The sequence below is a fragment of the Microtus pennsylvanicus genome, chromosome 5, assembly GCF_037038515.1.
Source record: "Microtus pennsylvanicus isolate mMicPen1 chromosome 5, mMicPen1.hap1, whole genome shotgun sequence".
In the NCBI taxonomy this organism is placed as follows: Eukaryota; Metazoa; Chordata; class Mammalia; order Rodentia; family Cricetidae; genus Microtus; species Microtus pennsylvanicus.
This window is the reverse complement of record NC_134583.1, coordinates 72736474-72750680: the sequence shown is the minus strand read 5'-3', so window position 1 is coordinate 72750680 and position 14207 is coordinate 72736474. Positions and strand designations below refer to the sequence as shown.

Genomic DNA, 14207 nt, shown 5'->3' with positions numbered 1-14207 from the left:
AGCTAGTGGTACCACCTCACTCATGATCTGCACAGATGGGGCCAAGGTCCAAGTACAGATCAAGGCCGGGGAAGCTGTGATGGAGCTGCTGAGCCCTGTGTAGAATTGGGCTGCTGGCGCACAGCCCTTTGAGGAGTGACCTGGAAGAACGAGTGCAATATGGGAGACTGCTGGCCAGGATGCAGCCCCACAGCTGTGGCGTTCTCACCAGCACCACCGCTGGCGTGGCCAAACTGACGTTTCCCGAGGTGCCAGAAAGCTTATGAAACTCAGAAATATAAAAGCCTGCGAGCCCTGAGGCATGCTGCAAAGATGGAGGTCACTGGAAGGCTGTTCATTTGGGCCGCTTTAGTTGCCTCCTGTGGTGCACAGCTGACGTCCACGGTGGCTGAAGGTAAGAAATGGAACCAAATTCTTTAGTTCACACATGGAAGACCTGCTTTTACCAGTGGGCCTCTTCCAAAGCCTAGAAAGCTTTCCTATATGCTGCCCTCCGTACAGAGAATAACTCCCCTTGGTGCTGTCTGGAAGAGGGGTGCTTTAGTGGTCAGGTCCTTATTGCCCAAGCTGTGTTCCCTGAAATAGACAAGGCACACACGATTTCTCTGTGTAACTTCATTTTAGCATCAGGTCTTAAGGCTGTACACCAAAGGGAATAGGTATTGACATAATTTTTAAGAGAGTGTGAATTTCAGTTGCTGAACTTTTGAGGGTAAATTCATACAGAGCCATACTCTGGCAGTTCTAACAGATACTATATACAAGAAAGGGTCTCTCTTAAAAGGGAAAGCGTCTAAAGTTTTCCAATATGATAGCACTTGTGACCAGAACTACACATGGAACATTTCTAAAATCAAAAAGAGAGGAGGAGAGGGAAGCACTGATAAATTCACAGCAGGTTTCAGTGAAGATGCTGATCCTGGGTGGGTGGAGCTGAGCTACCCTTCTCAATTATCTTTGCTTTCTCTTCCCTGACAAATGCAAAACTAATTATGGTTAGGGGAACACCGAAGTTTCATTCATCAGTCACAGGTGAAATAGAACACACGAAGATTTGTTTCTAAATATATAGGGGTTTGGATCATCAGTCTTATTTGGAAAATCTATCTATTTTGTCTTTGCTGGAGTGTGTGTGTGTGTGTATTTATGAGGCTGGGTCTTACAACAAATCCCAGGTGGCCTCTTGCATGGGAGACTCCTTCCTCAGACTTCCTAATGCTGCCGTTGCAAATATATGCTGCTTCTCCTTGTTTTACCCATTTTCCACTGGGTTCTTTGTCTTTAATGTTTCTTTCTATATTTTTAAACATGTGTGCTCAAGCAAATGCGTCCTCACATGTTATAGTGCACAACTTCTGGCTGTTGGTTTTCTCCTTCTACCATGTGTGTTCTCGGGACTGGATTCCGGTTGTCAGTCTTGTCAACAAGTGCCTTTACCCGCTGAGCCATCTCACTGGCCTCATCTTTCTTTTTTCAATAATTTTATTATATAAAACAACTTTAACTTTAAACATTTTGTTCATATTATTCTCCTTCCCCAAGTCCTTCCAGATCTTCTCCTTCTCTCTACCCACCCAACTTTGAATTCTTTCTCAAAAACAAGCTGAAGACCCAATAAAAAACAAAACCTAGAAAACAAAGAACATCAAGACTGAAAGAAAAAACAACAACAACAACAAAAAAACAAATAAATGCACACGCACAAAAAATGTGTCGAGTCCATTATATGTTGGTCAACTACTGAACATAAGGTCTGCCCTGGAATAGCTGATATAGACAATGTCACTCCATTGGAGAAAACTAATTTTTCCTGTTCCAGCAGGTACAAATGACAGTTCTGTTGTTAACCTTTACACTGAAATCCTGATTTTAATTCATCCCCTCACTCATTCCTTCATTTATAAATAACAAAACAAAAAACAACGAGCTACAACAAAACCTCTCACACTGAAGTTGGACAAGACAAGCCAACAGAAGGAAAAGAGCCTAAGAAAAGGCACAAGAGTCAGAGACCCACTCTTTCACACACTCAAGAATACCATAAAACAAGGAACCGGATGCGTGGCCTTGTCTTTTAACTGCTAGATTTTAAGAATTGTTTATCTACTCTAGACTGGTCTTCCTTCAGGCCCTAATATGGACCACATGTAGATGACTTACAATTTCTCCCCCAGGACACAAAGGCCAAAGCCATTGATTGTGTCGTGGTTTGCAGCAACTGCAGTATTTCACCAATCACCTTCCTGTTCCTAGGTCTATTGTATTCCTTGTGGGATGTCGAATCCTTGTGCCTGCTGAGGGGGCAGGGACTGCTCCTTTCCTCAGTGCTAACTATGGTATCTACCAGGCAGATCAACATGCACGGCCAGTCTGGCAGGGTCCAATCTTGGAGAGACCCACAAAGCCTTCATCCTACAGCTCAATGCTGACGAGACCTGCATCTGGACCATAGAGAGACCTGAAAACCAGAGCATCCGAATCATCTTCTCCCACATCCAGTAAGTGGAGGCTTCAGTTTCTCAAGGGGGTGCTGCCTCTAACCATGTTGGGGGAGATGAGGTAACTCAGATGCCTCCAGAAAATGAAGGAGTCCCCATGTTGATGTTAATGATGATGATTATAGTTATGGCTGCTGGTCATCAATGAAGAGTGGCATGCCAAATTCTGAGTCACACAGGTTCTGTGAGGCCAGTGCTAAAGGTCCAGACTCAAGGAGCTTGCTAATGTCAGTCAACTAGAGCACAGAACTAAAACCATGAAGGTTGGTATTTAGCTAGTCTAGTTCTAGACCTTAAAATCTTAAACTCTAGTCCCAAACTCTCATCTACATTAGAACTACCACAGAAGCTTCCAAACCCAGTCCAAGACTTCATCCTATACAGTGAGATCACAGTCTCCAAGGATCTAGCCTTGACAAATTTTGAAATTTTATTTAAAAACAGCATACATTTCTCCATTTTGTGATGCCCTCACTATGCCATGCTAAGATCCTAGACTCCGTGTACTACAAAGTCTTGGAACTTCATAAGATCTGCCCTAGTGAGTTCTCAGCACCTCTCTGTAGCAGGTGCAACCCAATTCAGTAGATAAGGAAGTTCAGAGAAACCACTCTCGGGACCAGGGCCACCACATAATAGATGAAGGAAGGGGATGGAATTCCAGCCTCCTGGCTTTTGGACCCCTGTTCTTATACCATGTTAATGGTTCTCACTCTGTAGTTGCCAGAATCACAAAGAGGGCTCATCAAAGTCACATGCTGGACCATGTTGGGGTCCTTATTCCCTAATTTAAATAATATGGGTAGAGACTGAAAATCTGCACAGGAAACAAATTCTCTAGTGACTCTGATGCTGCTGTTCCAGCCACCATCCTTGGAGAACCAGGGCTCTACATGGCAGAAGCAGGAATTGGCTGACCTTCAGTCCAATGCAAAGAAGGCAAACTCACTGCCTTCCTGAATCAGTAGAGCTATGGGAAGCCTCCACCCCTCCCCACATTTGATCTATAAAGAAAAATAGCAGAACTGTGGTTAAGAGCAAAGCTCAGCAGGAAGAAAACAGTGTTCATGGGGGCAGATTCTTGTGAACAAAGCCTGTGGTAGCTGCTTCATGCTAGGAATACCAAAACCAAAAACCTCACATTAACGTCAAGTGTGATGGTCCTTTTACAAAAGAGAAAGCAAGGTCAAATTTCTGGTTCAAAGCTATAGAGCAGGGAGGTGAAGGTGGAAGGAGCTCAGCTTCTCTGGGCTGTGATATTGGCTCAAAGCCATCTTGGACATAGCTCCTCTGTGGGCATTGGGAAAGAATCTGACAGCACGGGCAGAAAATAGAAACCCTGGGCTGCGTGCTCAGTGCAGGGCACTGGACCATCCTTCAAATTGAGCATACATATTGTGGGGAAGAAGGGGAAGATGGAAGATGCTGCACCGGAAGGTAGCAATGGAGGAGGAGTTGATTTTCAACACGCTTGGATATCAGATAGCAGTGAGGCTGGACTCTGACTTAAAGATTCTATACCAGCTAGTTCATGCAGGCACAGGGGAACAGGGGCAATGGAAGGGGGAGCCCGCAGCCCTGGATTCTAGGCCTGCTTCTGAGCACTCACTCGCACTGGCAGTGAGTTCACTTTCTGTGGTGTAATGTTGAAGAAGGGTGGGGCTCATGACTGGACTTGGAGAGGTTTAAATGACCCATTTTGCTCCAACTTTAGAAACTGTTGTGCTGCTCTGAACAGGGACAATATATTGAAACCACTTTGCCAGTGGCTCTTCTCCAACCACAGGTGTGTTCTGTTCCCAGGCTTGATCCGGATGGACGGTGTGAAAATGAGAGCATCGAGGTGTTTGATGGACCCTCCACCTCCGAGCCTCTGCTAGGGAAGGTCTGCAGTGAAAACGACTTCGTGCCTGTATTCGAATCATCCTCCAATTCGCTGACGTTTCAGATAGTCACAGACCCTACACGTGTCCAGAGAAGCGTCTTTATCTTCTACTACTTCTTCTCCCCTGATAACTGTAAGTTGTCCTTGGCACATCCTTTCCACAGCCCCTTGCAAGCACAGGTCCCACCAGTTCCTGCTGGGGACATTGCGCTCTTGAGTCCTCCCTGAGGACATTGCGCTCTTGAGTCCTCCCTGGGGACGACATCGTGCTCTTGAGTCCTCCCTGGAGGAAAGGCAGCTCTCCAGTTCTGTGTGCAGGAACCACAGATTCAGTCGCCACCTTTGAAAATCTGATTCTTTGCTTCTGGGGAAACTTGAAGAGCTTTCCCTCTAACTGGAGTCCCCTGGAGAGACAGATTTGGCTCTGCAGATAGCTACAGGTCAGCAAGCGCTGTGCCTGAGCCCAAAGGAGAGAGACTGTTTAGTTACCTGAGATCTCTGTGACATCTCTCAGGGACCAGACTCCCCTGGTCTGATACATCCGATGTGAGTTGAGGCTCTTGCACCTTTGTATCTCTCAGGTTCCTGGGGGTGATTCTGACAACAAGAGTGGGGAGCACCTGTGGAGGGAGGCTGAGCTTATCTTAGGCAGATGCTACATGATTCTACCTACTCGGCCCCCAGTTCCAGTTTGACCTCAGGTAGAATGCCATGGACTCGAGCCAGCAGCTTCCTGAGGACAGCTTCACTCTCAATGTCCTAGAAGAGCTCATCTTGACATTGATATCGTGTGCTCCAGAACCACCAAGGTGGAGACACCAAGCTCTCCTGGAGCTGGACCCACGCCACCTCCTCACAGCTGACGTGGAGACTGTACCTGTTGTGGGTTCTACGAGTCAGTCAACCTAGACTGTTTTATAGCTCCATAGGGTTTTCCAGGTCGCTTCTCTGTGTTCTCTTTGTTGCGCTGTCCCCTGTTGTACTGATGATGGCAGGGAAGCGCCAAGAAAGGTTATGTCTGAGCTTTGAGTTCTAGCATGACAGGGGTACGGGGAGAGGAGAGAGTAGCAGAGGACTCTGTGCTGAAGTCCAAGCAGGCCTGTTAGGAAAGCACAGTCTAGAAGAGCAGCTGCTCAGCTGGAAGCCAGTGAGACAGGACGGTGAAGGTGGGTGAGCAGCCTCCAGCACTAGCCCCACAGATGCGGCTGTGTTCTGCAGATCCATACAGGTGGGGCGGGGTCTCTCTAGCCAATCAGATCACTTAGTATGATTCATTCGACAGCAGAGCAGAGCTGTGCTCTCAGACACCCCAAGGGCAAAAGAAGATGAAAGCCTCAAATGTGACCCGCACAGAAGACAGTGTGACACTCAGGGAGGACCTAGTAAACCCCATACGCCACAGAAAAATGACAACCATCTTTGTATCTTTTCAGCTATTCCAGACTGTGGTGGTTACCTGGACACTCTGGAAGGATCCTTCACCAGCCCCAATTATCCAAAGCCACACCCTGAGCTGGCATACTGTGTGTGGCACATACAAGTGGAGAAAGGCTATCAGATAAAACTCAACTTTAAAGAGGTCTTGTAAGTATTGTGGCCTACTGTAGTGACCACCAGCTCCTGGGAGGTCAGCCTTGGGGGGGGGAGGGAATCTCAGGCCCCCTATGTGGGTACTTTTCATGGAACCAGTGTAGAAGGAAAACACTTAGCAGTGCTGTTGATGGTTTTCCTGGAGGTTTGGTGTCCCATGCGGGGACTGACAAGGTTCTAGATTTGTCATCACCCACCTGAGATGTCACTGTAAGGAAAAATCCCCCACGGCTTCAGAAGGAACCATGGACAACAGACCTGAATTGGTTTGAAAAGCTTTTTACATTGGAGGTCTCCTTCTTAGCCTAGAAGTGGATGATCACTGCCGATTTGATTTCATCGCGCTGTACGATGGCCCCTCCACCACATCTGGCCTGCTCCAACAACTATGTGGTCGTGGACAGCCTACCTTCGAGTCTTCTTCAAACTCCATGACTGTTGTGCTATCTACAGATTATGCCAATTCCTACAGAGGCTTTTCTGCTTCCTATACTTCAATTTATACCGAAGATGTCAACACTAGTAAGTTACTTTTCATGATATTTAACCTATTTTGAGCTCTTTGATTATTATGTACATAGACTTTGCTTCTTAGGTTTTATCTTGGGTGTGGCTAGCCTTGTTTGCCAGCCTGTCCCATGTACTTGGGGGATATAGCTAAACCAGAGGCTTGAGCATCTGCTCTGTGCCTTGCTTATTACAGGAGGAAGTAAATGATTCCATTAAGCTAAAAATGATTTCTGTAGAATACAGGGTCTGGATTGACTTAATGTCTTCTATAATAACATAATTTAAAAAATATAATGTAATAATTGGGGAAGAAGAGGCTGTGAAGTTGGGAACAGGGGCATGAAAAGAGTTAGAGGGAGAGCATTTAGGATGGAATTAGGAAATGGATGGGAAAAGGGGGAAAACAATGTAACTATTTTAATTAAAATGTATAAAATTATTAGATGTATAGATTAGAACTCTACACAAGATAGCAATGGGCATTGTAAAAACTCAGTGACTACGTGCCTGTGTCAGTCTTCTACCTTCTAAGTCTGGAGGTAGGCTGGCAGTCAGCAAACCCTAGTGATCCTGCTGCTTCAGTCCCTAACGGTGCTAGGGTTACAGTCATGAACACGGCCACACCTGGCTTTTATGAGGATGCTGGGGATTCTAACTCAGGGCCTCATGCTTGCGCAGAAAGTTCTCTTACTTACAGCTATCTTCCCAGCCCAGTGGGTTCACGTTGTCTATTTTTGTTTTGTTTATTGAGATGAGGCCTCACCATGTAGCCCTGGTTGACCCAGAACCACAGAGAGCCATCTGCCTCTACCTCCTAACTGCTGGGATTATAGGCATGCGGCACCAATCTCAGCAAATTTAACCTTGTAGTAGATTCTTTTGCACATGAAGTCTTGAAAATGCAAAGTTCCTAGTTGACCAAAAAGTGATTGTTCTTTCTCTTCCGTTCCCCCTTGTTCTTGGTAGCATCTTTAAGTTGTGCTTCTGACAAGATGAGAGTCATCATAAGCAAATCGTACCTGCAGTCACTTAACTACAATGAGAATAACTTGCAACTAAATGACCCAACTTGCAGACCGAGTGTGACAAACGTCATAGAATTCTCTATCCCTCTGCATGAGTGCGGTACAATCAAAAAGGTACTGTGAAACCCATAGCTGGGTTCTGCCAAATCCTGAACACACGGCCATACACAGGCATGAAGATGCTGTGTGCGTCTTTCTCAAATGACATCAAACTCCCATGGTTGGACTAAGAAAGCATGTTCATAGATGTGCACACCCCCAGTCATACACAGAGGCAAGAGTTTCTCATTCATTTGCAGGGTAACTGGAGGATGGGTGCTTTTCCCAGAGGCAAAGAGCTCTGAAACCTCACTGCAGGGAGTTGGAACGTCCGTGGTCAGCGTTCCCTAGTTTACCAGGAAAAGTTGTGTGGAGAATGTTACATCTCGTATTTGGTAGAATTGAGCTGGATTTTAAGATCTTATTCTCCTTGAAAAGGCAGAAAGCAAAACCACATTTTAAATACGAAATGTCGTAAGTCTGTGATTTGGTCAGCACATTTTAAAACTACCATTTAAGAGCTCAAGTACTGTCAACACTTTAAGGCCCCTCTAAGATACGTACTGTAACCTTAAACCCCTCTGTGACTGAAGAGGACAGAGGCTAGACCAGAGGAACTGTTAAGAATAAATATTTTCTTCTGTTCATTTTTTTTCTTCCAAAAATGAACACACAGGCTTTATTTCCTGGATGTCTAGGGTGCACTCAGGCCCGGCTTCTATCTACATGCATTTGGGGAACCGCCTGATTAGCCACATGAACTCAGGCCTCTTTAGGGAGGAACTGAGGCAGAGTTCAGTCTTTCCTCTATAGAACCCAGGGCCTCACACCTGCTTGGCAAGCCCTCTGCTGCCGAGCTATAGCCTCAGTCTGCTTTTTATTTTTGTTTCAAAACAAGATCTCACTAAATTGTTCACCCTGGACTTGAACTCTGTAGTTCAAGTGGGCTTTGAACTTGTGATCCTCCTGCCTCAGCCTGCCTGGGAGCTGAGGTTATAGGTCTGTGCAGTCAGGCCCAGGCTGGTGAGTTTACAGTCTTTATAGAGCCGGAAATTTGCGGTCCACAGTGATGTCAATGTAATCAAAGGAAAGTCCTACCCAATTCTATGTTCACTCTTCCTATCACAAGCTGTATCTTTAAATTTCTTCCTCCTGTAGGTCACTGCTCCGGTACAACACGTGCAAGGTTGAGAGTATTTGATGGGAAAGCTGACTTAAGGAAATTAAGTTGCTCCCTGCAAGTCTTATCCTTCTCTGTGCTCTGAAATCTTGATGGGTTAATGTATAAAATTTAAGTTCCTTCTTATTCTGCAGATAGAGGACCACGCCATCTCTTACACCAACATAATCGCCTTCACCGAGTCCCCGATGTCTGCAGTCATCACCCGTCAAAAGCACCTCCAGATCGTGGTGACCTGTGAGATGGAGTACAATTCTACTGTGGAGATTATGTACATAACAGAAGATGACATCATACAAAACCAAAGTGTCCTGGGCAAATACAACACCAGCATGGCTCTGTATGAGTCCAGCTCATTTGAAGACCGTATACAGGACTCACCGTATTATGTGGATTTGAACCAAACTCTCTATGCCCAAGTCACTTTGCACACCTCAGATCCAAGTCTGGTGGTGTTTCTGGATACATGCAGAGCCTCTCCCACTTCTGACTTCTCATCTCCAACCTATGACTTAATCAACAGCGGGTATGCACTCATGTAGTGGCTCTCTGTGTTTGCCAGCAGAAGTATTAGTTTTCCTTTTCTCTTTGATGTGTGTATGCGTTTGTGGGTGAATGAGTGAATGTGTACATGTGTGCACATGGAGGCTAGAGATGGGTGTCTGTTGTCTTCCTCAAAGACTGCCTGATTCTTAATTAATTTTTCTTATTTACGTGTATGTGTGGTATGTGTATGAATACATGTTCCTTGTGCATTGGCACACGTGGGTATCCACATGAACGGGTGTAGGCCTCTGTGGAGGCCTGAGGTTGATGCCAAGAGTCTTACTCTACATCTTACTCATTGAGGCTGGGTATCTCAGGTGAACGTGGAACATGCTGGCAGGCCATTCCGGCCAGCTGGCTTGCTTTGGGATTTTCCCTGACTCTACCTTCTGAGCGCTGGAATTACAGATGGGCCACCACACTCACCTGGCTTTTGTGTAGGTTCTGACGAGGGATCCAAATTCTGGTCCTCACACTTGCGTAACAGGTTCTTTAACCACTGATCCAGCTCCCCATCCCCTCATTATTATTTTTTTTTTCACTGAACCAGAGCTTGTGGATTCAGCTAAGATGGCACGCCAGGAACAACTCAGTCATTGTCCCCACTCTGTCTCCCTAATACTGGGACCGCAGGCATACTAGACTTCCATGTGGGTGTTGGGCAGTGAACTCAGGTTCTCATGATGGTGCATCAAGCACTTTGCTGATTGAACAGTCTCCCCAGTCCACAGTAGTAATGATTTTAATAAGTTTTGTATTTCAAATATGATCTATGTATATGCATATATATCTGTATGAATACATGCAGATATATATGCATGTATATAAATTTCCTAATATGGAATTTAATTAAGTTTGATCATTTAAAAATTGTTACTGTGTACTAGCCACAAATAACTCAAGTTAAAGTATTTAGAGAGGCTGTCCATATTCCTTGGTTTTTAAAATGTGACTATAAAATATTTGCTGGTGGGGAAAATACTCACCTTTTGTCTAGAAGGGCCTATTTGTGTTTTTGCTTTTTGTATATTTTGGCTATTTTCTGCAAGGACTTGGAAGATTCTTTAATGTGTGCTATCCTTAGACTATGATGTTCTCAAGTAAATAGATGTAGCTTTTTTTTTTTTGAGAAAAAAGGTCACGGTGTTTTGAAAGAAAATCCCCTTTCCCACTAAAAGCTGATGGGCATTCAGCTGCACTTGCGCATCAATATCGAGCACTTTAGGAGAGGTGTTTGAGCCCCAGTGCGCAGGTGCTGATGTTTTGGTAGCTCACAGGGCCAGGAATCTCCCAGCAGAACCTTACTGCCTTTCCCAGAACCAGTTCCACTGCTCAAGCTCACAGCACTCTGAACCACTGATGTCTTTCTAGAGAGCTTCCTAGATTCACGCATTGAACAAAGCTTGTACCATCTCACTTTCGTACGGAACAGCTGCCATGCACCTTCTGACTGTCCCTACATTTTATTCCAGATGTAGTCAGGATGAGACTTGCCAGGTGTATCCCTTATCTGGACACTATGGAAGATTCCAGTTTAATGCCTTTAAATTCTTGAGACATCTGAGCTCTGTGTACCTGAAGTGTAAGATCTTGATCTGTGATACCAACGATGAAACGTCTCGCTGCAATCAAGGCTGCATCTCAAGAAGGAAACGAGAGATTTCGTCATACAAGTGGAAGACTGATTCTGTCATAGGACCAATACGCCTGAGGAGGGACCGACGTGCAAATGGAGACTCAGGTAGGAACACGCTGTTCATGATCTAAGGATGCCTCGTGGCTCGTGAAATGGGGCTCAACTCTGTTGTTCCTGAGATGTACAGTTTAGAGATTTAAAGTAGAAATTCTAGCATACAAATGACTAAGCGCACATGAGGACTAGTTCCGTCATGTATACCGTATGTGCACATATAAATCCATAGTACACCAGTACTGTACCATTCATGCAGCCTTTAAGCACGGAGGTGTACTCTCCCCATTGCTACAAACAACTTTCCTGGAGCTTCCCAGTTCCTTGTTATAGATGTCTAAGCAGATAATCAAATTAGAAATAATCCATTTTAACTACACCAGAGCTTATTCAGGAAAAAAAATTATCTTTTCACAATAGACCATTTTATATTAACATAAGACAACCTATTTACTTCCGGGCATACTGAAACCTGATAGGTTATATAGGAAAGACTCAAAGACTGTCTAGAGTTTTATCTAAGATAAAACATATGATGACTTCAGATTGTTTGAGAATTGTCCCCCTCTATTAAGTTGAAATTACGTATTATTAATTCATGCATAAGATTCATAGGGCTCATATTCTCACAATTTCCTCTCTTCTTCTGGACCTTGGGAGCTCAGTCCAGTGCTCCGATGTAGGTCTTTGCCTCTGTTTCCATCTGTTGGTGGACTAAGGTTCTCTGGTGATATTTAAGATAATCATCAGTCTGACTACAGGGCAAGGCCAGTTCAGGCACCCTCTCCTCTATTGCTTAGGGTCTTAGCTGGGTCATCCTTGTCTATTCCTGGGTATTTTTCTAGAGCCAGGTTTCTTGCTAACCTCATAATGGCTCCCTCACTCAAGATATCTCTTTCCTTGCTCTCATATCTGTCCTTCCTCCATCTTGACTACCCATTCCCTCAAGTTTTCCTCATCTCCCCCTTCTTCCCTTCCTTCTACCCCCTGCCCCCATGCTCCCAAATTTTGCCTGACGATCTTGTCTGTTTCCCATTTCTAGGTTGGTCTATATATGTTTTTCTTTGGGTTCACCTTATTATTTAGCTTCTCTAGGATCATGAACTATAGGCTCAATGTCCTTTGTTTATGGCTAGTATCCACTTATGAGTGAGTATATACCATATTAATTTTTTGGGGGGTCTGGGGAACTCAAGACCATGAGGGGTTCATCCACTGAGACAGTTTCCCTGAGCTAATGATAGCTCATCAACTCCAACTGGACCAGGAACGAACGAGCATGGGAACAAATTAGTCCCTCTGAATGTGGTTGACAGTTGGGGCAGACTGAGTGGCCACTGATAGTGATACTGGGATTTGTCTCTACTGCATGTACTGGCTTCTTGGGATCCTATTCTCTTTGGATGTATACCTTGCTCAACCTAGATGTAGTAGGGACGGCTTTGGACTTTCCACAGGGCAGGATACATTTCACTCTCTTAGGATTGGAGGGGGTGGGATGGGTGGGTCTGTAGAGGGAGTGGGAGAGGAGTGGGAGGAGGGGAGGGAATGGGAATTTGGATTGGTATTTTTTTTTGGATTGCTATTTTTTAAAGTAATAAAAAAGATCGATAGTGCATAACATGAAATTATGAATACTGCCAAAATTTTCAATACTAATAGTAAAACTATTTCTAATTCCAGGACTTCTGCCTCAAACACATGCAGCAGAAACTCCAAGCCAGCCTCTCAGCCACCTGCACCTCTTTTCCTTCATGGTTCTTGCTCTCAACGTGATTATTGTGGCTGCAGTCACAGTGAGGCACTTTGTAAATCAGCGGATGGATCACAGCTATCAGAGGCTGCAGGTCTACTAGCTGCTGACCCTAAGAAGGCCCCTTATCTTCTCATGGGTGCTGGCGGAAACAGATCCCCGTGCCCACAAGGGATAAACCAGGAAGGCCTGAAAAGGAAACACATGTACCTTTATGTTCATATCACGGTGACGGGTGTGTTTTATTATGGGATGGCTGAAATGAATAAATATTATGTCTGGTCACCATTTTTGGATGAGGTCTCACTATGGAGCTCTGGCCTGGAACTTGCCATTTACACCAGGCTAGCCTTGAATTCCCTGAGACCCTGCCTCTGCACTTGCAGTGCCGGAACTAAAAGTGTGAGTCATTACATCCAACTCAGCTTCTTTCTCGGAGGCTAAATAAAACATGTCATCTATAAAAGTTAAAGAATAAATGCAAATATGAATGCTAGAAGGTTCTAGTTTGAAACTGAAGTGAAGGACTGTAGTAGGGAGCTGCGGGCTGCGTTCCTGCCCAGCTCCCGCACGGCTAGCTTTATACCCGGAAATAACAACACACAAGTTGTATTCTTTTAAACACTGCTTGACCCATTAGCTCTAGCCTCTTACTGGCTAACGCTCACATCTTGATTATCCCATTTCTAATGAGTGTAGCACCACGAGACCGGGAATATTGTTAACCAGCATCCATCTCAGAGAGGAGAGCTATGGCGACTGCCTGACTTGGCTTTCTTTCTCCCAGAATTCTGTTCTGTCTACTCCACCCACCTAAGGGCTGGCCTATCAAAGGCCAAGCAGTTTCTTTATTAATTAACCAATGAAAGCAACAGATAGACAGATGACCCACCCACATCAAAGGACAGGGCTCTTCAGTCCACTGCTGATGTGTAGTCTGAGCGCCTTGTCCTCTGCAGCGCACAGAGGGGCTTTGCTGGGAAGAACCTGATGGCAAAATGATACTTCAGATTCCTTTCTGAGTTATGAGATGAAACATTCCTCTTCTATTTCCTGTGGGTCTGAGCAGATGTTATTGAAGGCCCTAAAATGAACTATTTTATACCCGCCAACACCAAAGCTAATTACGTTAGACAAAAATATACAACCCCATCTTTCCAGAAAACACATATTTTCATGTTCCAGATCTCAATAGGTAGCGGCATCCCAGAATGCCAAAGTCATTTGCTTCTTTTATTTTTTGTTATGTTTTTCTTCTATAAATATATATCATAGACACCATGTATTATAGGGAATCCACTGATATACAATGGATATAAGACATCACCCAATCCTTACAGGCCTGCTGATTTTTCTGCCCTAAATCAAAGCAGATATTCTCCATTTACTTTCTAACATCTTAGTGCAGATCTTTCAAAGGCTTCTCAAATATTTATGTACTGATTCTCCTCTAGGTCCATCCAACAATTTAAATCTCACTATCGCAAACTC

At 44.7% G+C, this 14207-nt stretch overlaps 1 protein-coding gene across 2 annotated transcripts; it reads left to right on the top strand.

Annotated features, from left to right (window-relative positions):
• The first annotated feature begins 297 nt into the window (after positions 1-297).
• Positions 298-13004, top strand: Cuzd1 (CUB and zona pellucida like domains 1). 2 transcript variants are annotated; one of them, XM_075974865.1, is made up of 9 exons: positions 298-394; positions 2348-2498; positions 4302-4516; positions 5817-5967; positions 6278-6495; positions 7450-7622; positions 8862-9253; positions 10746-11014; positions 12647-13004. In XM_075974865.1, exons 1-9 carry the CDS (start codon positions 313-315, stop codon positions 12817-12819), a joined length of 1824 nt encoding a protein of 607 aa, XP_075830980.1. In that variant the 5' UTR covers positions 298-312; the 3' UTR covers positions 12820-13004. The 2 variants fall into 2 exon arrangements, with proteins under 2 accessions (XP_075830980.1, XP_075830981.1); XM_075974866.1 differs by lacking the exons at positions 298-394; positions 2348-2498 and adding an exon at positions 3903-3935.
• The last annotated feature ends 1203 nt before the right edge of the window (positions 13005-14207 follow it).